The sequence below is a fragment of the Cololabis saira genome, chromosome 2 (genome assembly GCF_033807715.1).
Source record: "Cololabis saira isolate AMF1-May2022 chromosome 2, fColSai1.1, whole genome shotgun sequence".
In the NCBI taxonomy this organism is placed as follows: domain Eukaryota; kingdom Metazoa; phylum Chordata; class Actinopteri; order Beloniformes; family Belonidae; genus Cololabis; species Cololabis saira.
The window spans coordinates 38212290-38236552 of record NC_084588.1 but is presented as its reverse complement, the minus strand read 5'-3'; the positions used below and the strand labels follow the sequence as shown (position 1 = coordinate 38236552).

Here is a 24263-nt window from a genome sequence, read left to right as displayed (position 1 = left end):
CCGTTGACCATCATTGAGCCAAGCTTGATTATATTATCGTTTTTCATGTGATGGTGTTAACTGTGCAGCGGAAAAATGACAAAAAATGTATAATTTCAAAGTAATTTCTCAAATTACTTGAAAAAAAAATCAAGTAAATGTATAACATTCTTAAAACACATCCTCACTTTAACTCCAAAATAATTTATGAGCCAAACTGTGGTGAGATTAAAAATAAATAAATAAATAAAATCAAAAGAAAGGAAGCATTAGCGTTAATGTCATCCGGATATTGTGAGATGAGCGCCAGCATTGCACACCTGCCTGTCAGCGGTGTGCGTGGTCCAGTCTGATCGACAGGCACCGAAGATGCAAACTTAAAATAACCACTGCTAACAAGGTCAACCTTTTGAATTTGATCTGTTACGAGGACGAAATTGAGGTTGTTTTCTCACTTGACTTCATTTGCAGTGTGAATTGCCAACAGGCCCAATATTTGGCTTGTTATTATTTCCTAAAAAGAAAAAGAAGAAGAAGAAAAAAAAAGAGCCATTTCAAGAAGACGTTCACGCTTAACAGACACTCTGGGCAAGCAGCCAGCTGCAGCTTGGACTATCAGCAAGATAACACGCCTTTCTCTGGGGTAATTGACTGTGTGGATGACTATTGCGAGGATGCCATTGACTTGACTACCATCAATACAGGCATTTTGCGGGAAGCATGTCTCCACTAGTAACCATAAACACACACACACAGAAACACATCCGTGCATAGAGGTAGATGGTGATTCCAGATCTAAGAATTGGGAATGCAGAGCCATAGACATAGTCTTTGTGGCAAATCATTATTTATTAAAAGCTGGGTTTGATTCACACACAGCATTTGATGTCAAAGGAGTCCTGCTGCTGTGAGGGCACAGCATTTTTATTTTTTATTTTTTGGGCTGACTGAGTTGAGGTAGCCAGTGATTTATCTGTGGGGTCAAAAGACGAGGACCAGCATGTCTCCTGCTGATGATTTTCTGTATAAATTCTGCTTTGTAGACACTCTGCCCTTTTGCTAGCTTATCTCAGGATCTGCTGGCTGGCCGGTCGGGCTTTGAGTGAGTTTGTGTGTGTATGTGTGGGTGCCAGCATCGTGCTGGGTTAGATGGATGGAAGAATGCATAGCTAATCAGAATAATCAGTCTCTCTTCTTTCTCTTTCTCATGCTCTACTCATTACCATGCAGGATGCAAAGAGCTGACCCTCAACATGCCACAGAACCAGGATTATCCCCTTAGGGGTCGGCATCTCCAATTTACTGCCTCCTCTCCTCCTCCTCTACCCTGTTAACAGGCCTATGTGGGGAGAGCTAGTGTCAGAATAGACCAGTAATTGAAAGGGAGAGAAGAGTTTTGACTGCTTGCTTGTTGTCAGGGAACAAGGGCAATGCGAGAGGGCATTAGAGACAAAGCAGGGGTGAAGGCTTGGGCAGGAGAGAAGTGACTGTTTTCTTATCCCAGACCCCTCTGCTGTCAGTGTTGGCTGAAAAAGCCGAAAAGCAATTTGAGGGGCTGAAGCTGGTTTTCTCTAAGAATATCTTTTATCTATGTCCAGTCCCCAGAAGAAAATGTTGACATTTCTCCTTCAGGAAACCACGAATATGTGTCTTCTTAATGCTTTTGAATTAAAAATAAATAGATAAAAAAAAAGGCTCACCCCATGACAAAAACTTTCCTGAATCTGGAACATGCACGATAATGGAAAGCACTATTTCAAGCACATCTTAATGTTTTTATCGAAACCAAACACACTTAAAGCTTTTAGATACAAAACAAGTCACTGACAAAAGACCTGAACCCCACACATCCCCTTCACACCCTCATTCTGCATCCGACGGCATCGTGCTGCTTCAGCTTCTCTTTACGTCTGCCAGTTTAATGCAAGTTGTTATCTTCACTCTTCAGAATTGTTTTGAATACATAACTATTAATAGAAAAGGACCTTCCACAATAACAGACAAGTTGAAGTTGTGTGATTTAGAAATATACATTAGGCTGAAAAGTATGTTTTGTTTCAATATGTCAGTGATCTTGAAAAGTGAATGCACATTTTTTTTTAATGAAAGCCCACACACTCACAGTCATTAAATTAACTTTTTCTCTGGTTGGGATGAAACTGGATTTCTTTTCTGCCACGACAGACATTATCTGGCTTGTTAGAAGACAGAAAGCAGTCATATTTGAATGTAAAGCAATCCTCCACGCCAGAGCAGCATTTCCCCAGGTAGGCATGTGGCAGCTCAACTAAACAGGGTGAACTAATCCCAAGTAAAAGGCTGTTTTTTTCTTCTGCTGTTTCTGTTACTCTCTGTTTGTCCTCAGAAACCAAAGGAACCATTTTTTTGTACACTTGGTGAAAAGCTGGAAGAACCATTTAAGATGTGCCTTAACCTCCGGCACCAAAAACGCTGAGATGGGAGACACTTTTGGGAAGTTACTGTAACCTTTGGACCATACGCATACATTAAAACAATCACTGTTAAAAGTTACCATTGCATTCCAGGAGCCACAAAGGTCATGATATCATGTTTTGTCATGTTTGACTTTTCACCCTTTTCACCATTTTATCATTTTCCCCTTTTTTTTCCAGGCATAAACATCTTCACAGGCTTGTTCTTTCATTCTTTTTTTTTTTTTTTACCACCAATGCTCATAAATAATTCATCATTTGCCAAAATTAATTAATTTCCCATCAGGGAATAACATTTTTGAATTTGAATTGAACTGAATTTGAATCACGTGGAGTTGCATTTTTTTTAAAAGCAGCAGTTTGTCATAATCAGCTGAAGTTGCAGTTGCTATAAAACCAGAAAGTGTGTGTGTGTGTGTGTGTGTGTGTGTGTGTGTGTGTGTGTGTGTGGGGGGGGGGGGGCACCTGTATCACACAGCTGAATTGCTATGAAATGTATGTGGTGCAAACTCCTCGGCTGGATTTTCACACAGCACAGAAAACTTGACGTTTGCATTAATTCTTGGCTCACATACGGTTTTTAGCAGGACAGAAGTTTCATAGAGACACAGTCTTAAATCTTGATGAAGGATTCAAAAAGTGAGGTCACCTTCGAAGCTCAGACACACACAGGTCCTGTTGGCAGATACCACTTACCACGATAGTTACCACGTCCCACTGTTGGATAAATGCGTCGACTGGATGCATAAATGCTGGAGAGAGAGAGAGGAAAAAGGAGATAAGCTTTTATATAATCCAGGTCTTTAAATGTGAGTTGTTGTAATTTTACATTAAATTACCTTCTGCTCATAAGAAAAAAAAGAAAAGTAAAAACATATTTGAAAGAAGTTTAGGAGAGTTAAGGAGAGAAAAGTAGAAAAAGAAATTAAAGTTGGTTTCATAGCAGTGCTGCAGTAATGATAGTCTCGCCGGTGGCCAAACACACAGAGAAGTCAGTGTGTTAGCAGTAAAGAGAGGATAATAGCAAAGAGAATTATTAGACAGATGCTAGCAGCCTGCGTTTGACTCAATTCTTTAAGCTTAATACACACTGCAGGGGGTGGGGGAGAGATTTTAACAAGTAATACTGCATTACGTGGATTTAAGGGCGAGAGTAATTACTTATAGCACTTAGACTGAGGCTTGAAGACAGCCAAACACAAGCTGTGCATGCACTTTCATTCTTTTTCCCCGACTGTTTCCTCCTTTGTCACTTCCCTGCTTTTCTTCCTGCTCGCACTCATTTTCCCCCTAATGCTTCCCAGTAACCCTCCTCTCCTGCCTGTCTCCCCTTTCTCTCCTCCCTCTCCTCTCACCTCGTCTTTGCTCTCCTCCTTATCAGGCCGGTGGCGGCTGCCTGGGTAATGAGGATCAGTGTTGTTTTAAACATGAAATGGTGAAGGGGGGAGGAGGGGGGATCAATAAGAGCCATTACCTCTCTTCTCTAATGATGCAGCCACCCCCTCCTCTCGTCTCCACACACACCACCCCTTGTCTTAGCCCATTTCTACTCGCTACCCGATATCGGATGGGAGGAGGTTATGAATTATCGAATCCCAAGGGCAATGTGCCTCGCTGCCAATTACCCGCTGAAAAATGACCCCATCTTAGATGTAAGTGCGTGCGTGTGTGTGTGTTTGCACGCAGATGTGTAGGTATGAGGTGAGAGGAGAGTATGACATGAGCTGGCTGGTGTCACACTTGTGGACAGCTTTCTCCTCCGAGTGTCTCTACTGTACATGCATGTGTACACACATCTGCTCATCGTGACTGAAGACAGACATTTTGTTCTCATTTTATTTTTTGGGGGAGGCTACACTGATTTTTGTTCTTTTTTTCTGTTATAACTCGTTGCGGACCACCTTCTTCTTTTAACTAATACTCGTCATCTTTGGGCTAAACAGCATTTCAGCAGACATGAGGCATTACACCACGGCAATATCCCTCTAATGCTATTTGAGCAGCAATGTTTATTAGCAATGATTCCTCTCTGTTTACTCTTCATCTTGCAATTCGGCATTTTAAGTTATTAAAACAATTGATAATATTTTTTCTTTCAAATCTGAAAAAATGAGCTCTGGCTGTCAATTCGTGGAAACTGCCTCCGAGCCAGGACACATTTGTGGAAAAGAAAATGGAGGAATTTCCATACAAATGATGGGTCCTGAGCACAATTTCAGCTTCTTATCCAGGGTAACAAGTCAAAACCCATCACTGAACTAAAATGTCATTGATTTTAGTTCTTCTTTAGTTCTACAGTTCTTCCTGTGCTTAATTATAGCTGTGGTTGAAACATTCAGTTGCAAATGATTCCGCTTCTCTCGGAAACATGTCCATAAGCAGCAAATGTTAAATGGAGACGTGTCACATTCTGTGGTGGCTGAAGCAGCATTAATGCGAGACATTTGACCACGACACCCCGATTTGATTCCCCGGGCAAATGTCATTCGAATTTATATTCTTAAGAATTACTTTTTTTCAATTATAAAAAGAAAAAAAAAGAGCAAATGTTTATAAAACAAATAGTTTCCAGCAGCCTGGCGTTGCCATGACAGTTGAACTCAGTTCTTGTCTCTGAATGGTTTAATCTCTGACATTTACAAAGATACACCCTGGCAAGTGTTTTGAAATGTTCTCTCAATTAATCAAGTTTAACTTTATCTTTATTATTATTCTTCATATGCTCTTTTTAATTTTTTAACAAGATATTCGTCATTTTGAAATACATACAATTAGACAGAGACATCCATGTGCATCTCAAACATGGCGTCGTTAAGTGAATCAAGCTCAGCACAGCGAATGAAAAGGTGATGCAAATTCACTGACGGCCTTTGCTTTCTTCAAATGTTTTCACCACTTCATCAAAACCTCTAAGTCATGGGAAAGTACATAAAGTCAGAATTCTTACTCCGTCTCTTAATAGGAAAAAGAAATAATCAGTAGATGAACCTGCTCTATTTTGTTTGCAGTTTTAGTCTTTAGTTCCTGTTGAGCAACGGCATCCTTCTACCCTTTCAGATGTCCACCCTGCATCCTTGTCTGAGTCTGAGCTGTGTTGACTTGTTTCGTCGATACATCTGTTATCACGACCCACGATAACAAAATTATGTTACTTTTTTTGTGCTGTGTCTCAGATACGTACACAGCCAAACACACACACACACACACACACACTGAACACACAATGAGATTATCAGCAGTCTCAAGTGTATCTTTTCTGTCCATTTAGCTGGTTCTATGTGGGAAAGTGCTTGGCGCTGATATACAGCACTTTGAGCCCTGATTGAATTACACTGATGGGAGCATCAATTACAGCACATGGAACCAGAGAAAAATTTTACCCAAGCACCTTAGATCGCTTTGTAATGTGTGGTGCTCTGATAGGGTGCCAAAATAAAAGCCTCAGCAGATAGTTGATTTGAAGGCACCAACAGGGATTTTACTCATCTCAAGATACGACTTGGAGTTTTATTCAAAACAAGCTCAGCCTCTCAACTGTTTTTTAAGCCTTGTTTCTCTTCCCAAGCTCCACTGTGGATTCTCAAAAGTTGTTTTCAGACAACCCAAACACAATCTCAGAATATCATAATGATTTTGCCCCCGCTAACTGCCAGATTGGGACATCAGGTCCTGTGCCAATGAGGTCTATTTGTAGCATTTTGTGTAGGCTTTAGTATGTTGTTGTTACAAAGATAAAGGGGTGGTTCGGTTTAGTTTAGTTATTAACTGAAAACTGTAGCATTTAGACAGGAGTTCCTTTTCTTCTGCCCCCCCTCTTGAAAAGATAGATAGATAGATAGATAGATAGATAGATAGATAGATAGATAGATAGATAGATAGATAGATAGATAGATAGATAGATAGATAGATAGATAGATAGATAGATAGATAGATAGATAGATAGATGTATCAACATTATTATAAAAGTAAAGCTCATAGTCACAGTGGTGGGTATCTGTGGAAGCAGTCACTTGATGGCTCTCTAATTTCTGCAGTGTGTAGTCGGGGGGGCACGAGGACACAGGCACAATTTGCCACATTTTTAGATTTTACCTATTTAAAGGGGACCTATTATGAAAAACATGTTTTTTCTTGTTTTAACATATATAAAGTGATCTCCCCTCACCCTGCCAGCACAGGGGAGACAAAATACCATGAATTTCTGCAAGCTCTCTGACCCCCGCCGGACAGAGTCCCCCAGTGTCACGTGGTTTTTTTTGAGCCGAGAATCTGCTCCCGTCGTTACGTAACGACGGGAGCAGATTTCCAGAGGTTCAGCCTCCGCTGCTGAAACCACGCCCACAACCAGCTCTCTCCGCAGGCTGGAGCGGTGCTTCCTTGAGGCAGTCGGACGCGGCGCCGCGGCGGAGTGGATCCGGGTTAAATCATCCAGGTTCCCGGGTGGTTTGGGAGCTGGTTCCTCGGGGGTCTGTCCCAGGTCGGATCAGCTTCACCCTCCAAGATTTTCAGCCAAATCTGTCGGTTTGATCCCCGGTAACGGGCGATGCGCAGAGAATGCCCTCCGGAGCCGATCTGTGCGCCCGCCGTGGGGTTGCGGCGCCAGCGCGCAGCATCCGCCGGGTAGATCCGGCTGAAATTCCGCTGGTCGGTCCCCGGGAGTCCCTGCTACCAGTCCAGGCCGGTTCCTGCGGTCCCGGCCGGTCGGAACCGGTCAGATTCCCCCGTTAAAGCCGCGGTGATGCGCGCTGCTCCAGCCTACTTCCTGGTTCCCAAAGCGCGGTCCGTCTGACTAAATTGTCCAGGTTCCTGGCCGCTTTGGGAGCAGGGATTTCTGGGGTACGTCCCAGGCTGGACCAGCTTCACCCTCCGAGATTTTCAGCGAAATCTGTCGGTTTGATCCCCGGTAACGGGCGATGCGCCCCGGAGCCATGCTGGGCGCCCGGCGTGGCTCCGGGGCAGCGTTCAGCATCCGCCGGGCAGATCCGGCTGAAATAGTGCATAAATGTTATTTATATACAACTCATATTTTATTTTTTTAACAATAAAGTTTCCATTTGTGAAAATTCAGTGTTGTGATAATTTACAGGCTCGGGCTGCTCTGGCGGAGCGAGGTTTATCCTCCTCCCCTGCTACACGTCATTCACGGAGCCAATCAGCGCAGAGCCTCATTATCATACCCCCCCCTTCCCTTAGAATGGAGCACAGAAAAAGGGGTTAGAAGCGGTAAAACTAGTGACAGGGCCCACAGGCTGGATTTCTGATTTATGTAGAAAAAACAAGCTTTAGATTGTTTTTAAGACATTCAAGGCCTGTTTAAAATATACATTAAATGCCATAATATGTCTCCTTTAAATGTCATTTTTCTAACTAATTTCCCTGACAGATTGTTGTACAATATTATCGTATTATGCCATTTTGGCCTATGTGGCTTTATTCAGGTTCACCTGCATTCTTATCAATCTTTAGTCATCTGTCACGTTTGCTAGAAAACTGCAAGGTTTTGTCAACTTTCAGTATCCTTAAATACCGAAAGAAAAAGAGAAAAATGATGTTTTTCTTAGAGATGAGAATGAAATGGCCTCCCATCTCTCATGAGCCCATTTTGGAAGCCAAGGATTAGCATTCAAAGGACCATGTCTTTGCATGCCCCCCACAGCACATCACACATGACCTATAAACCCCTTCCTGCAAGTGGTGAACTCAGAGGAGGCTAACCAGTGTCAGTGAGTCACTGAGGCTGAGACCAGCCGGGTCCTACAGGTAAAGGTCCCGTCACCAGGTGCTCACTGACAAGCCCCTCGACAACAGCTGGACCAGGTGACCTCCGGGAGGGAGGACGAGGCTGCTCTGTTCAGCTGCTGCACCGCGGCCTGGGAGGACAAGCAAAAGTGGATGGATGGATGGATGGATGGATGGATGGATGGATGGATGGATGGATGGATGGATGGATGGATGGATGGATGGAAAGACGAGCATTAACCTTCAGATGAGGAAGTTTTAAATACCAGTAGTTTCTTATATTTCTAAATTTGTTACTGTTTTCTATCATAATTTTCTTTATGGCCTTAAAAAGAAGATATGAGAGAAAGAGAAAAAGAGGAAATGCTTTAAGAAAAGTAAAAAATAACACCACACTTTAAAACGCATAAGGGATATAAACTCCCATGAGAACGCCTTACCAGCAGGTACTGTATACATACAGTAGGGCTGTGTGATTAATCGATTTTAAATCTAAATCGGATTTATTAATCAAGACGATGTTAAAAAAAGGAAAATCGGAAAATCGATTTTCTTTTTTTGCAGCTGGCTCCATTACAGACAGAGCTCGTCTAGTCATCTTTGTTTGGTCAAGAAAATTGTAAATGTTGTCACTTTACTTAATTCAATTAGGATTTACAGTATCTTTCAATTGCACTTCATTCCCAATAGGGAAATTTGTTTGCTATTTTTCTTTAAAAATAAAGATAAGATATTTGAAACAATTTATTCCATTGTCTTTTGTAGTTTTACCAAAAAAATCAAAATCGAAATCGAAAATCGGGTTTTCAGAGAAAAAAAATCGGGATTTTATTTTTGTCCAAAATCGCCCAGCCCTAACATACAGTAGGAGCTCTATTATCCTGTAAAACATTAGAAAATAAATAGAAAATACACCTGTCATGTAAGTCTCTGTCAAGCTACTGAAGGATGGAAATACATATCTGATTGTTCCATGTCTAGTTGTTGTTTTTAGGACTTTTTTCCTTCTTTTTTGGCTTCATTATACACCTGAAGCTATTCCCTATCTTTTCTGGAATTCTTAAGAAACAAAGAAGTTTCTACATCACGTGTACATGTGTGACGTGTCTCTGCGTGGCACACACCCAAGGTTGTTCCCACAACATGTTGTCATTGGAGATTCATTGCCCTGAGCAGCAATGATGCGCTCTCAGCAAGACATGCCAAAAGTGCTGGCTGCAGCCCAAAGTCAGAGGCAAGGAAAGAAGGAAAGAGACACTTGAGCCACAACGCTTGATTTTTGTTTACGCTCAATAAAACATTAATTTGAATTGAGAGCGCCAAGTAATTAGTGAGTGTTCTGATGCTGCTTAGGAATGTCGGAAAAAATGTTTTACCTCACACTGTTTCCTATAAATGAGAGGAATGTACAAACATCATCAACATGCTCAGCACAGGAGGATCATTTTTAAAGGTTTCATCTCTACAAAGTGTACTTCATGAGGTTAATTATTGTGATTCAATTGAATCATATTTTGGTTAACTTGGAATTTACTTTTTAGTGTTTTGACAAATTCTATATTTAAGACTTGGAGTTGCCATTTTATTCCTATATTGTTGAACAGTTGGTGCAGAGGTCATGTGGCTTATTTGTGCAAGTTTCAGATGTAGAACACGTGTTTCAGGCGATCATGCTGGCTTAATTAACATTGCTTGTCTCAGCAGAACTAACCAAACGGTATAGAAGGAATTCAGAGTATAGTGGCAAAGACCACTTTGAAGTTCGACATCAGAGACTTCGGCATCCTGCGAAATGGATGGACATTTGACAGGAAGGTTAATGGTTTTAATTCCAGAGATTCTGTAGAAATTAGGGCTCTGGAACAAAATGAGAAACATTTTTCTCTGCCCACAGCTGCACATGTTGTCTTTGTGTTGTGCAACAGTCAACAGCTGTGTGTGGATGCGCATGTGTGCACATGGCACACAGTGATATTCACAAATCAAGAGCAGAAAGATGAATCAATTTCAGAGGAAACTGGGCAGAAAGTGATTCATGCAGAACATTAGGACCTCAGTTAAAATTAGAATCAATACAGAATATGCAGCAGTACAGGTCAGACTGCTCTCATATTTAATATTAGATATCAAAGATATTGCATGTTCAAAAAAAGACATTTCACACAATAAAGAGAGAAGAGCTGTATTATAAAGACGGAAAATATCTTGTTGCGTATACTTCCAGACATCTAGGGGGTATTAATGCTGCATTGTGTGAGGATTGTGATGAAAAATTAATGACAGCTGCATTGTCTATTGTTTGATAAAATGCATCTTGAACAACAAACCTAATATCCTGCAAGATCAGTATTTGAAACCGACTACAGGCTATTTTAACAGAACAGAATTTTCTGCAAAAGAATCCTCCTCAAAGTTAGAGCTTGGATTTATATCTTTTGTCACACAAAATTATTAGTATAAGAAAAACAAGTGCTTAAATCTTCTTATGAAAGACCCAAACACAAACTTTGCAGGCTCAGATAAAGCTCCTTGCAGCCTCTTCTTGTTTCTGTTGTGTCTCTCTGTCATCACTGACCTTTCTAGAGACCGAGCATCGTGAAATGAGGAGGAATTTTCACCGTTTGTTTGTTTTTAACATGCTAATTGTTGTTAAAAGGAAGGAAGTCCATAAAAAACATCCCCTCATTCACATTTCATATGAATATAATTACTGAAAAAATGACAGCAACACTGGCACATACTTACACGGAGAGTTACGAAAGCAGGGGGAACAGGGGACCTTTTACATGCGCTCATTTGACACGCGCTCATTTGACACGTGCACGTGACGCGACCCCCTCCCTGGGCTGGGTGACAGGTGGAAACCTAATATAATACATGGTGGAAACACGCGGAAACGCGCCCCCCTGTGGCCGCGTCGGGAAGTGACCGGAGCCGCTCTGACGCGCGTCCTGGAGCAGAGAGATAATGGTGGGTGGACAGTTTAGGGAAAACACTGCACACGAGAGACAGTTTGTGTCCACGGGGGGACTTATCCGTCACAATGAATCGTCCTGGGGGTCGTTTTTGGAGTTTATGGACATAAGACTGAAAATAAATGGATGAAAACTTTCGGAGCGCCTTCCTTTCAGCTCTAATTGGCACCAGTTGTTGCCGGTGTTGTGCCCGATTCAGCACCCCTGCCGTGAAAAGCACCCCCTCGTCTTACACACTGTTTAGCGTCCAGTTTTGTGTTAATGATTCATGTTTAAATGCGCTCATGGATTCCACAATAGTCATACTTTCCCACAATCACAGTCACAGATAACAAAAATCGGATAAATGGTTATTGATGTCATTAATTAATAGCCTGCTTACTGTGTTGTCTTCCATAATATGTGTAAATATATATAATATAAACTCCTAAGTATGTGTTTGTGTGAGTGTGTATATATAAATATATTGAAGTGTCAGTGTGTTGTTTTTTTCTTGGTCTACTTATCATTGAATATAAACTCCTAAGTATGTGTTCATGTGAGTGTGTGGAATGAGAATATACATTTTGTCATTGTGTGTATGAATCCGGCACCTGTTCGGAACTGCAGCTGGCAAACACCTCTGAATAAAACAGGGGGGGTAAAGAAAAAAAGCCGGCTTTCCTTCACGTTTTAAGCTCTGGTATGTTATCCTTAAAATAAAAAAAATACATAAAAAAGAAGCCGATTTCCGAGTGTCGGTGAAGGCTGATTTATAGTCCTGCGTTACACCAACGCAACCCCTACGGCGTTCCCTACGGCGTAGGCTCTGCGTCGCTTTAACGCGGGACCATAAATCAGGCTCAGGGCGCAGAGGGATGCGACGCTCTTCCGACAACCTGTTCGTGGAGCTGAGCGGCGTGCGCGCATCTCTGTGGAAGCCTCTGTCCTCCGTCCCCTCCCTCTCTCCATCCCTCCCTTTCTCTTTCTCTCCTCTCCGTCCTCCCTCTCCCTCTCCTAGACAGGGGCGGTCGTTCTCCGTTTCTCAGTCCGCGCACATTCCCCTCGGCCAGCATCTCCCGGACTCACAGACGCAGCGCTGCCTGAGCTGCGGAGCCGCGGCGTGATTTACGGGCGCGTCTCCGTCCACGGGCAGTAACAACCATAACTACAACAAAGACGCCTTTTTACACTGAATAATCCACCAAAAAGGGGGTATAACAGTGAGATTTATCTTTCTCAAGAAGTAGGCGACACTTCCCTGAGTTTTTTTCCCCTCAAAGGGGGGAGTGGTTTCGTTTTCATCTTTGGGGACTCTGTGGAATCGAGCCGCTTCTTTGTGCTTAGAATAAAAAAGTTTAAGAGGGAATCTCTTCATAAACTCCAAGTTAAAGGCTGCTCTCCGGGATTTGTCAAGCTCCTATTGGACGCTCCCCTGGAAGAGGATTTACAACTTTTCAACTGGTGTTTGTGGAGACGCGCAGCGCGCAGAGCCGGAGCGCAGAGCCGGAGCGGAGCGGGGGATCGTCTCTGCTCGGCCGGGGCAGAGCAGCAGCAGCCCGGCAGCTCACTGACCCGCAGGACGGCTCCTTCCAAGACGAGGTAGAGCCCAGACAGAGCAGCTCTGCGAAAGGTTACATCTATCTTTTGACTTTGCATAATTAAGTGCCTGTTTAAACATTTAACGTACCCCACATTTGCAAGCGCATTAAAAGCGAGGGCCAGTTTTTACTCAGCAATATCAAAGTTCATCATCCATTTGGTTTATGCCCCTCCCGCGAGGTTTGAGCCTCTCTTTACATCCATTACATTTCTTTCTTTTTTTATTTGGTCAGTGGGAATATTCGGCTTTCAACTGCCCAGACATTTACTAAATATCAGTGTTCACATTAAGTGACGTGCGTCATGTTGATGATTAAATCCCAGCAACTTGTCGGTGCAACAAACGTGGTGCCACACGTCGGAGGAAACCCTCATGTCCCCACACAAGAGGGTCCATTATCTCCGGACTCCAGCTGCCTCAAGTTAAAAACCGTGGAAAAATAAAAAAAAATCTCCTTGGATAATGTAAAAACTATAAGATGGACCCAAATGCAAATAAAAAAAAAATGCACAAATAAAATAGTGGGTCGGATTTTTCTTCTTTGAGGGCTTCACCTGTCACCTCCCATTAATTGTGTCCCCGCAGGAGTAATTACCGGAAGGCAGGGCTGTTTGTGTAATGGTGGGTGTTTAGGGGTGTGAGATGCGCGATGACCCCACTTGTTGTCGTTAATCCCCCGTGAACGCCGCCGTCTAATCCCCAGGTTGTTCCTGAGCCGGCTACACCTGTCCTCTCCGGACACGACAGGACATTTAGTCACGCTGAAGCGCAGACCTCCACAATCCTGTCAATCTCCAATCCTCTAACACACTACACAGCGTGTAAGCTTTGTATAATCCGCGACGTCGTGATTGAATTACCCGCCCTTTAAAATTGAATGAAGCGATGCAGGCGTTGCGGCAGAGGAGAAATTGCTTTGTGGTATTATTTTTCAAGGTTTGAGAGGGGTTTAGGAGATATATAAAGGTGGACATGGAAAACAACAAAGTAGGCCTACATATTCAATATCAAAGGCTTAGGAGTGTCCTCTTGTTTCAAACACATTTACAGGCTTTTCTTTCGCAGGTTATGAGGGAACTGAGCTGAACATGGAGCTTTTCTGGATTTTGATTTTCACCAGTGTCTATCATCCTCTCGTCCGGGCCCAAGGAGTTTACGGTAAGACCCATTCACTCAGTCATTCCTGTCACAACATCAATAAGTGGGCTACTTCATAAGTCCAGACTGACTGATCTCTGTTGGGTCATTGATGAGAATTGTTCAATTTTAACTCAATTAAGGCTTTCCCCGTGATCCCCGGGCTATATTGTTTGCCTATCAGCCCAGTGGATCTGCAATATAATAACTGACTTTCAAGCTGCAAGAATGGCTTAAGGTAGATGGACAGCAAATTATATTTAAAGAGAGGTGTTTCATGGAGGGAAACTGCTGGAAAAACGTCCAACGATGTATGGTGAAGGGGAAGAACACCTTCTGAACCCAGCTTTAATATAATTTTGGCAAAAACGTGTGTAGTTGAAATATATTAGTGCTTTGCGGATCAACGTGTGATTATACCATTGCAAGCTGTTATATTAGAACTGATCAAAGGTCAAATTTTGGCTCAAATGCTGCACTTTTAATCAGCTGCATGCACATTTCTTTTTGTGGTTGAATCAGAGGGTAAGAGTGACAGAGATCTGTGAGATGTGCCGGCTGCTGTCATGTTAAACAGGGTAGTCGCTTTGTGCTTTTGAGGATAAGATTTGTACCCTCCGAAAACTAGAGTCTCAGTGGATCACAGACTCGGTTTCTCCAGATTCATGCGCGTGGCCAGACAGGCATCTTCCTGTCCCTTCGGGCGAGGCAAACACACAAACCGATCTGTCAGCTTTGATACTTTGATTTTGACAATCCGAGGCATGTGGCAGCCATTGAAAACAGGCTCTGTTTAGTCATAGTTGCTCTGCACAGAGTGTGGTTGTCATACGCAATCCTGCAGGCCGCCGTCACACTGAGAATTGCTGACAGTCTGTCATTTGCTGAGGCATATAGGCTCGTGTAAAAGCCCTTGCTAACTAATCAGGCTGGTACTACTCTGATATTTCATACTGCTGCTGACATGTCGGTATGAGTGTAAACGATAACCAACTCACACCGACAGTTCTTGGCTCCTTTCTTAGTTTAATGTGCTGTAAGTTGCTTAACCCCCAGTTAAAGGATTATGTCGATGTCTCAGTCCGTGGTGGCAAAGTGTTTAATTCAGAACCCGGTGATACTTTTGCTGCCCTCAGCTGCAGACGGGGCACGATTTTTGTGCAGTGGCAACTGAAATCTCCGATTCTCTTTTTCCAATCAGTTTTTTTATGGAAAATTGGACTTTTCTGATATTTTGTCCTGCAGGAGAGTCACATCTGCAGCTTCACGTTGCGCTTTCCCATTCTCATCTATTTTCCTATAATAGTTACATCAAGTAGTTTTGAGTCCATTGCAGGGTGTTGCACTGATTGCCACGAGGCATGTGTGCCTCGGGGGTGTTGTCACAATTATGCAGCGAATCAAGTCAGAGTCACACTGAGTGCCAGTTGTAAAGGCTGTTTGATTGGAAGATTGCCCCCAGTGCAACCGTAGCCTTTCAGTCACAGCTGAGGAAAGCGAAGACCCGAGCTCGGGGGGGAGACGCAGACTACCGGCCAGCTTTCGCAGGCGTATACGCTCCCAGGTGGAGCACAAGGAGACGGTGGTTGCTCAGTTATGAATACCTGTGTAACAACTGTTTCTTGCAGGTAAATTATCATCGCTAAAAAGAGCCGTTCAGAGTGAGGAAGCTGTCACGCAGTTTGAACAGCTGCAGTAAAACAACACGAGTTGGGAGGACTGGGAAGACTGCCAACGAGTTTGGCATGTTGTATGGAGATAAGCATAAAGTGGTTTCCATCACTTTGGAATTGTTTAGCACATCCTCTAGCAGACAGATGCGACTCAGTGTCCGTCGGGAGCCGAACGGGGAAGTGTGCCTGATTGATGTCGGCAGTTTGGATGGCTGTGAGGTTCATTTACTGTAGCCTTCTCTGGGGTGTGTTTGGATGGGTGTGTTTTTGTCAGCTCGAGTCTGTGTGAATCTGCAAGTGCAGGTGTTTGTGTAGCAGAGTGTGCTAAGTGAGCGTTCCTATTAACCTGTGAGAGAGAGTGTCTGTGTGTGTGTGAGATGTGTTTCTGCGGCAGACACACTTTTCCTCCATTCGCAAGACTTTGCTGGCTCAGCAGGGACTTGTGGATCGGTCACTGTTTCTGTTGCAGCAGTTTAGTATTGATTGGACTTCTGTGAATTCTGATAGGCTGTCAAAAAGCTTCCAGCGCTTTACTTTCACTTTCCAAATGCTGAGACGCAGAGGAAGTGTGATGCTGTATTTCAAAGGGAAGAAGCACACCAGATGTTTGATAACAGCAAACTTTGTTGAGCCTAATAAGATGATCTATAGTACGTCTTATTTACCAGCTTCCTCTCCTTCACGTTTTCTCACTGAGAATGAAGTTTTTACATCCCCGTTTACACATTTAGAGACCTGAAAATACTGCGACCCATAGAAATTACAAGCATATTGCAGAATCCACATTCATACTGGGGGATAAGGGAGGTTCTGAAAGTTCAGTCTCGCAGGATGTTCCCCTTCAGCTCAGCAACTCAACAGAGACAGAGTGTACCAGAAAAAGTGTCTCTCCATCTTTGTGGCACTGCGTCATATCACACTATGCGAAGCGGCAGAGTTCACAGAGACACCAAATTATTGATTGCTTGACAAAGTTGCACAGAACCATTAGCTGATGCTGTAAATGGAAGCCAGACTGCATACGCCCGCAATATGATGCTTCATTATGTGCTTGTTAACAGGAAATTTAATGGCCTTAAATCAATGATTTTGCTCAAGAGTGTTTTTTGTATTTTTTAAGATTTTAATAGAACCCTTGCAGCAGGAGAGGCGAGGCCTCGCTCCCGGACACACAACAGAGCACGATGAGAGAAGCAGAAAGTGAAAAAAGTTTAATGCCCCTAAATTGTTCACAAACTTAACAACACTTTGAAGACTCTGCCCAAGGAAGAATGAAAGTCTTGGAAATACATTTTATTTGCAATCTCTGCGTGTGCATCTTATTATGGAGCTTTACGCACCACAGTCAGTGATGAGGAGCGAGTACATTTACTCAAGTGCCAAGTAGGCGTTGGACGTACTTTGCATGAGCAGTTACTTGAAGAGCACTAACCTGATGTCAGACGGAAATATCACCTCATTAAAGTCTCTTTTTACCGTTCATCTGATATCGCCTCCGCTCTTAGGGATTCCTCCTTGGGAGAGGGTTTGATTTTAAACTGGAAGAAACTAACATGTTTGTCTGCGGGACGAATACCTGCAGGAAAATAAAGACACCTGTTGTTCAGTTGCCACACCTCAGCAATGTTGAAAATACAGTGACCCTTGTCTTTTTACAGCATCACATATGAGCTCGATACCAGCATTCTTCCTGCAGGTGGCACTCGTTTAATCACTTGTTTGTTTTTTTCAACTGATAAAGCATACAACTGCTTCACAGACACTGACAAAGTTGTCAGTTTCTCAGGGCGGATGGATCCAAAGGTCTGGATATTAGTCCGTCCACCCGCTCATCCATCAGTCCATCATCATTTGTTCTTGCTATTATTACAGTATAATGTATTTTCTTGGTGAGAACTTTGAATAAGGCCATTTAGGGCTTCCTTTCTCACCTGCACATATTTTCATGCTTTTATGTTCATTTCAACTTTTGTACCGTTTTTTATGTTGTGCAAATAAACAAATCAAATCAAATCTGCACCAGAGGTCGGCTGTTGGCTCTCGGGCCAAAAAATGCAGGTTTTTCGTCAGTCATTTCAGACACACTTTAGTCGGTGGTTATTTTGCTGGATGAGGTTGCTGTATGGTATTTAATCAACAAATACTTTCTCACTTTTTTTAGCTTTAATGAGACAAAAACAAATAGAAGAATCACACATACCCAAAAGAGGTATCATAACGACTTGCTCAGCTTTTTCAGCTACCGAGTTCAACATTTTACACATCATAGTCGTTTTCCAGTGATATATTTTGAAATGAAGATTTCCCCTTGAGCACTTTCCCTTTTTGTACAACAGCGGCATACTTTGAGAATATTTCTGGACTGCTATTTTGTTATGTTTTGCTTCTTTAGAGTTGTTTTCTGTGCACTGTGGTGTCACAACCACGGACCCGAGTGCTTCCTCCACCTTGGCTGCAGTCACATGGCTTTAATGCTGGTGACCTAGAAAGGGATCATTCCAGGTCTAAGCAGCGTGGCCACCAGCTCCCCTGTGACTTCAACTCTTCCTCTCCTCACATCAGCATTTTTTGTTTGTGTCTCTTTCATGTCTCTTGCCGCCGAGTTTATTTGGGATGCTGAATATTGCCCTTTTCTAATAAGCATCCATAATTTATTGTTGGCTCTGAGGCAAGGGAGGAGGAGAGGAGAGGGTAGGGCAGACAGTGATAAGAAGAGACTGAAGCATTAAGCTAGAGATGATGATAATCTCTCACCTCCCACGTTCCGACACCCACCGTTCTCCTCCTCCTCGTTACCTCTTTGCTCCGTTTTTCTGCCCGCCGCATGTGTGTATGTAGAACGTTTTCACAGGTGTACTCTCGGGGACGTGTGCGTGCATACACAATGTGCCTGCGTAAACAGACTTGTTTCTTCACAACATGAGTAATGCACGTGCACACACACACACACACACACACACACACACACACACACACACACACACACACACACACACACACACACACACACACACACACACACACACACACACACACACGTTCCAGATGGCATCCACTCTACATGAATGTGATCAGTAATGTCAACAAATGCCGAGTGACCTTTTATCTGTATTACCTTTTAATTAAAGTCCTTGGAATTTAAGCATTTCTGCTTATACCGTATCCCCAACTGTTCAAACTAGATAGACGGGTAGATGCCCCCCTTCACGCTCATCCCTTCTCATCACAGTTCCATCTCTTTTCATACGTCTCCACTCATCATTGTTATTTTCCATGACATTTCTGCTAAAAGTTTTAGTGCACAAAGTGCTTCATTGATGTCTTCTTAATCTCATGTCTTTACTCTCAGGTCTGTTTTGAAACGGTGGTGCCTCATTATTAAAAGGGACCGTACTTTGAAATCAAATTTTAATCAGGATCTTAATTTTAGCTCCCAGCGATCATAACACAAATGTAATAAAGAAAAAAAATCAAATCTATTTGGCCACATTATCTTTCCTGACCATAGGCGAATGATCCTTTCGTCCTTTTTCCCCCTGTAACGGATAGCAATATTGATTTCACTGAAGTGATGCCGAGGTCATGTTGGTCTTTCTGTTGCAAAAGTGTTTACGGGATTATTTTTTATAGTTCAACCACCATCTGCTTTGTTGGCCTGAATCAACATTTAATCAGAAATCCTATTTAATCCAGAATTTCAAAAATATTATGTTAAGCTTGATGAATGCATCCTTCAAAGTCAGTGGATAACTGTTTAAAAGAAATCCTGATCAAAGAGTTGGTGATTATGATTTATTTTCTCCACAATCAAACAGCCCATCGGTGAAAAAAGAGAAGAAAGATCACAAGCAGTTTTCAGTTGCACATACGAACATGCTCAGAAACATCTGCTCATCTTATAAACACACCTGAATGCTCCAGACCAGCAAACTGGAAAAACGCCATCTTTTATAGAAGTCTGCACACCTGCTGATGATCACTCATCAAGGTCTGATGATTAGCAGCAGCTGGTTGAGGTGGACCCGCTTAAATCTCACGAGCTGTCAAGGGGTACTTAGTATTGCCAAAATTGGTCTGTGGTTATATTTAACTAATTCTAAGACCCATTAAGATAAAATAATTACAATTTTAAGCAAAAATCAAACATAAAAACAACAAAAAAGGTTTAAGAGAGGGTGTACGAAGTCTTGTAAAACTTTATGTATACAGCACAACACACAATCCCATGTTTTAATGCTGACTCATCATAGGGCTGGGCGATATATCGAGATTTTAATATATATCGATATATTTTCAAACACGATATGGTACGAGACAATATCGTTTATATCGATTTAAAAAAATATATTATTTTTTTTTTTACATTTTTTTTAATGATTTTGATAAAGCTTATTTTGTTACAAATTGACTTGAATGTTTTATTTGAGATTTGCACAAATGTTTTGTTATTTGCACAACTGTCAACCTCAGTGGAAAAGTCTGCCTGTTACTGTCTACATTGTATTAATTGCACAGTGTATTTTAATTTCATTGTTATGCAGGAAAGGGATATTTGTTTTATTTTATTCAAGAAGCATTTTTATTCTATATATGACGGCAGTTTATTTTTATTTAATTTGTTTTATACATTTTGATATTGTGCAGACCTCTGTTAACAAAGGTACCTGTGTGACATTTGGCACGAGGCTTTGTATTAAAACTGACTGTTTTTTTAAGGGTTTGCCTCAGAAAAAAATGAAGCTAACAGAGATGCTATGCTATAATGCTTTGGGGGAATCCCCAATTAAGGCACAGAAAAAATATCGAGATATATATCGAGTATCGCCATTTAGCTAGAAAATATCGAGATATGACTTTTGGTCCATATCGCCCAGCCCTAACTCATCATGACTTTTGTCTAAATTTTTGGATTTCTTCTTTGTTGTATTACTTTTTTCCTTGTGACTGGATATTAAAGCCTAGCAGTATATGATTAACCCGCAGGTCAGCAGTTGAGCCATAGGCATATCGCCTTAGTGATGTTTTGACACTGGTTCAGACTGGACTTGTTTCCTGAGGGTAGAGGATAAGAGAGCTAAGACAATGCTTTTGAGAGGTATGATTTATCACCTTGCCTCCACAAGACAGACGCTGAGCCCGCGGTGGGCATCACGCAGAAGGCAGAATTGGGTAGCCATGCCCACCGGAGCCCCCGGGCGAGGGGAGGTAATAATAAACCCACAGAGCGTCTTCTTGTCATTTACAGTTTGTGTTTTCACCAGCATATTTGCTTTTGGACAAAAATACAGAGATCAGCAGTGACACAGGCGTGAGGTCAAACTTAAATTCATCATAAAGTAAGCTGTTTATTTCCCAGTGGGAAGACTTGCTTCATATTACAGAGTCCCAGGGTTTCACATCCCAAAGGTGCTCTGCTGGATTGAGATCTGGTTACTGTGGAGGCTATTTAAGTACAGTGACCTCATTGCCATTTTCAGGAAAACAGTGATGATTGGAGCTCTGTGACATGGTGCATTAACCTTCTAGGACTACTTTCTAGCAGAGCGACAGCATTAGAGTGCAGTTTTTCATCTTTACTAAATGTGAATCTGACGGAAGCTTAGTTAAGGATAAAAGAAGGGAAGGAAACAGCGAGGCAATTCACATTTTATATATTGTGTGCAAGTAATGTGTGGAAAAGAACTGGAGCATCACAGCATTAATTGAACTCCTACTTTTTTCTTAGGGCAGGTAATATTATAGAGTTTCCACTAGTTGCCCGGCAACTGCTCCGCGCAAATAATGATGCTGGGGCATCACAGTGATGGAGCTAGACTCTCAGCAAGAGGGAGGTGGGGCATTCTGACAAAGTTATTTTTGATTCACAGCCATACACCCAGAAAGAGCTGATATAAAATGTACTTTATACTATTCAGTGGTGGAAAAATATTTTGCAGTCTTGGGAAAGTGCTAAAGGAACACTAACTCTAAAGATGGACTCAGAACTCAGACTAACAACAGCATGATGTGTTCAGCCGGCAGGTCAGAGCTTGAAATGATTTAGAATGTTCTTCATTAAATCTAGATACATGATTATCAAAAAGTCTTTACTTAAACAACTGTGTCTCAGCTCTATTTGTTTAATGGCAAGATAAAGTATGTCAACCCCTTAAAATTGACTAGTTTTCTGTATTCATTTGCCATAAAATCTGGTCTTATCTTCATCTAAGTCAAAGCAACAGACTTACACAATGTGCTTCGTCTGATAACAAACAGGCAGCTATAATTTCCCTTGTTTTTAATGATAAATCTCATTAATTATTAACAGTGCTGAAGGGAAAAGAAGGAGAAGTAAAAAGCTGGTTGAAGCCTCTGTAGCAGCGATGACTTTGACCTTCCTCCAGGGCTCGTTGCTACCAACTTGAGTCAGTGTGTAAGAGACCGGTCTGTTTTAATTGCTCTTGTACTGACACAAAAGCCGTAAATCATCATCAATCAATTTTGTTTGATCATTTTTTTACTGTGAAACTGTGAAACATGTCCTCACCTAATGATTAACCCGAGTAGCAGCATAACAGCAGGAAATATACACATAGACAACATTAACAATGTGTCTGCAAACAAATTATGGGTAAAAACGTGCAACTATCATGAGGTGTTGAGGCATTTAAATGAATGTTTTGGAAAAGTCGGTCCGGTTTGACGGAACCCCGGTTGAGCAAGCGCTTCCAGAAGCTCTGGATCAGACCTGCAGGACGTTCAGGAGAAAATCTCTTTACAGAACATTACAGAACTGCTGTGCAACATCCCGCCGAGGTTAGGGATTGGACTCCCGGCTGGGCCACTTCGAAAGGATTTTATTTTACTGAAGACCTTCTGTGGTGGATTTACTTCATTGCTTTAGTTCATATGCAAACTAATCTTTTAGAAAATCGGAATCACAGCATTTGAATGCGCCAGACGCCAAATGAAGACTTTCTTGGGTAGAAGTGTTGTCGGGGCCTATGTTCTCAGATCTCGCTGGATACTTTTCCCACTGGCCAGCTGCTTTGTATCCTCGTGGAAAGCCCTGCTGAACCCTACTATTGATTTTCTGTCCAGCGCTTGCCAGCAGAATAATATGTGCATTTTATAAGACACAAAGAGGCAAATGTTAGTCTTTTGGACCGTGTGATGTTTTTGTTTTCTGTCAATCTTATGTGTAAAAGCTTTATTTGTAGTTCACACTGTTGACCAGCTTGAACTACCATTCACTGGGGCGAGAGCGGGGAAATAAATACAAGGCCGACAAACAGGATTTTATTATTTATGCTTTCCTGCAAAAGTTCATTTTTGTATTCCAAGCAAGACAAAATCAAAGTGGGAATCCTGATGATAGGGAGCGAAATGTTTAGCATCACTGCAGGCTCCAGCCGGATCTGTCAGTGTTGAATTGCTTGAGAAGTTTTTTTCCTTTTTTAAAAAAAATTACTTCAGAGAAATCCCCGTGCAAGCCTCCTCCTAACTGTTCAATTCGTTTTTTTTCCAGCTCTTGCATCTTCCTTTCTCTTTGGAAGACGATGCTCTTGTTACCGCAGATCACACACATGCTCAATCATTCACACAAAAGCTCCACGCACAGTTTCCACAGTTTCAACATGAAAATGTGCATGGAAGCATCTGTCACCGCACTCTACTCACCTTTTGCTCAACCCATTACTCAGCTCTCTGACCCACTCTCTTTTCATGCTCCTGTCTTAGGAAGAGGGCATCCCAGAGCCTAACGAGACAATGCGGGTTGGAAAAAAACTGTCACCGAAACTTCACTTTTCTTATCTGTACTCGTGTCACTCTGTCAGACATTATCAAGCTCCTCTTACTGGCTCCGCTGCAGGAGGGAACACGTTTATGTCTGCGTGTTTGTTTGAACACATTTTTTTGGGGTAAGTGGAGCATCTTAGCTTTTTTTAATCAAACCTCAAATATTGTTAATGAATGGAATTGTGTTTTTACCACATTGTTGTAGTTGTGCAAAGGACCTGAGCTTTTCAGGCGAGGGATTAAGGTCTATGTTCGTGAGCAAGTGGAAGTGTGTACTGTGCATTTTCATGCATGGACGTGAGAGGGAGGGAACATTTGGCATCTAACTTATTCATGAAGGCGACAGGACGTTTGTGAACAGGGGTGAGAACATGGCTTACATCAGAGACCGTCTGCCTCTTGCACGTTTTTCATCGTCACTCTCTTTCTTCTTCTCTCAGTTTTCTTTTGTCTTCAGCACGTGTCTCTTTCATCTGCTTTTGCGTTTTAAATTTTTTTTTGCAATGCTCAGAGTTTTTGTTTGTGAAAAAAATGATGCAGCGAGAATTTTTTGGTGTTGCTCTCAGTATTGCAGAACTAGAGTCTTTTCTAGAGTTGTTTCAAACGAACACTCACCGTCCACGTCATTCGTCACCCCGTGATATCAGATCGGAAACCCTTTTGCCTTTAAGAGATGAGGCATCTCTACAGCAGCTTTACAGCATGGATCATCTTTCATCATCCAAATACTGCGGGAGAAATCTTGACCCATCACACCGACATTTTTGCATCCTCGTTCTCGTTGCCCTGTCTGAATTGTGTCCGTTTCAAAGCGTCTACTCTGGCCAACACCTGCTGCTTTCGTGCATCTGCTTCAAGATTTGATGCATTTGATGTGTGTTCGGAGATGGTCTTTTGCATACTTTGGTCGTAACAAATTGGATATATTTGAAATACTGTTGCTCTT

At 42.2% G+C, this 24263-nt stretch overlaps 1 protein-coding gene across 3 annotated transcripts in view; it reads left to right on the top strand.

Annotated features, from left to right (window-relative positions):
* Positions 1 to 12621: 12621 nt before the first annotated feature.
* The window catches only part of LOC133463514 (MAM domain-containing glycosylphosphatidylinositol anchor protein 1), a 277446-nt gene continuing 265804 nt past the window's right edge, over positions 12622 to 24263 (top strand). For 2 of the 3 annotated variants that reach the window (XM_061745103.1, XM_061745086.1), the window contains exons 1-2: positions 12622 to 12727; positions 13794 to 13886. In XM_061745103.1, the coding sequence (XP_061601087.1) occupies positions 13817 to 13886 (70 nt within the window). In that variant the 5' untranslated portion in view covers positions 12622 to 12727; positions 13794 to 13816. Of the gene's footprint in view, positions 12759 to 13793; positions 13887 to 24263 lie in introns of all 3 variants that reach the window. The other variant, XM_061745095.1, reaches the window with a different exon arrangement.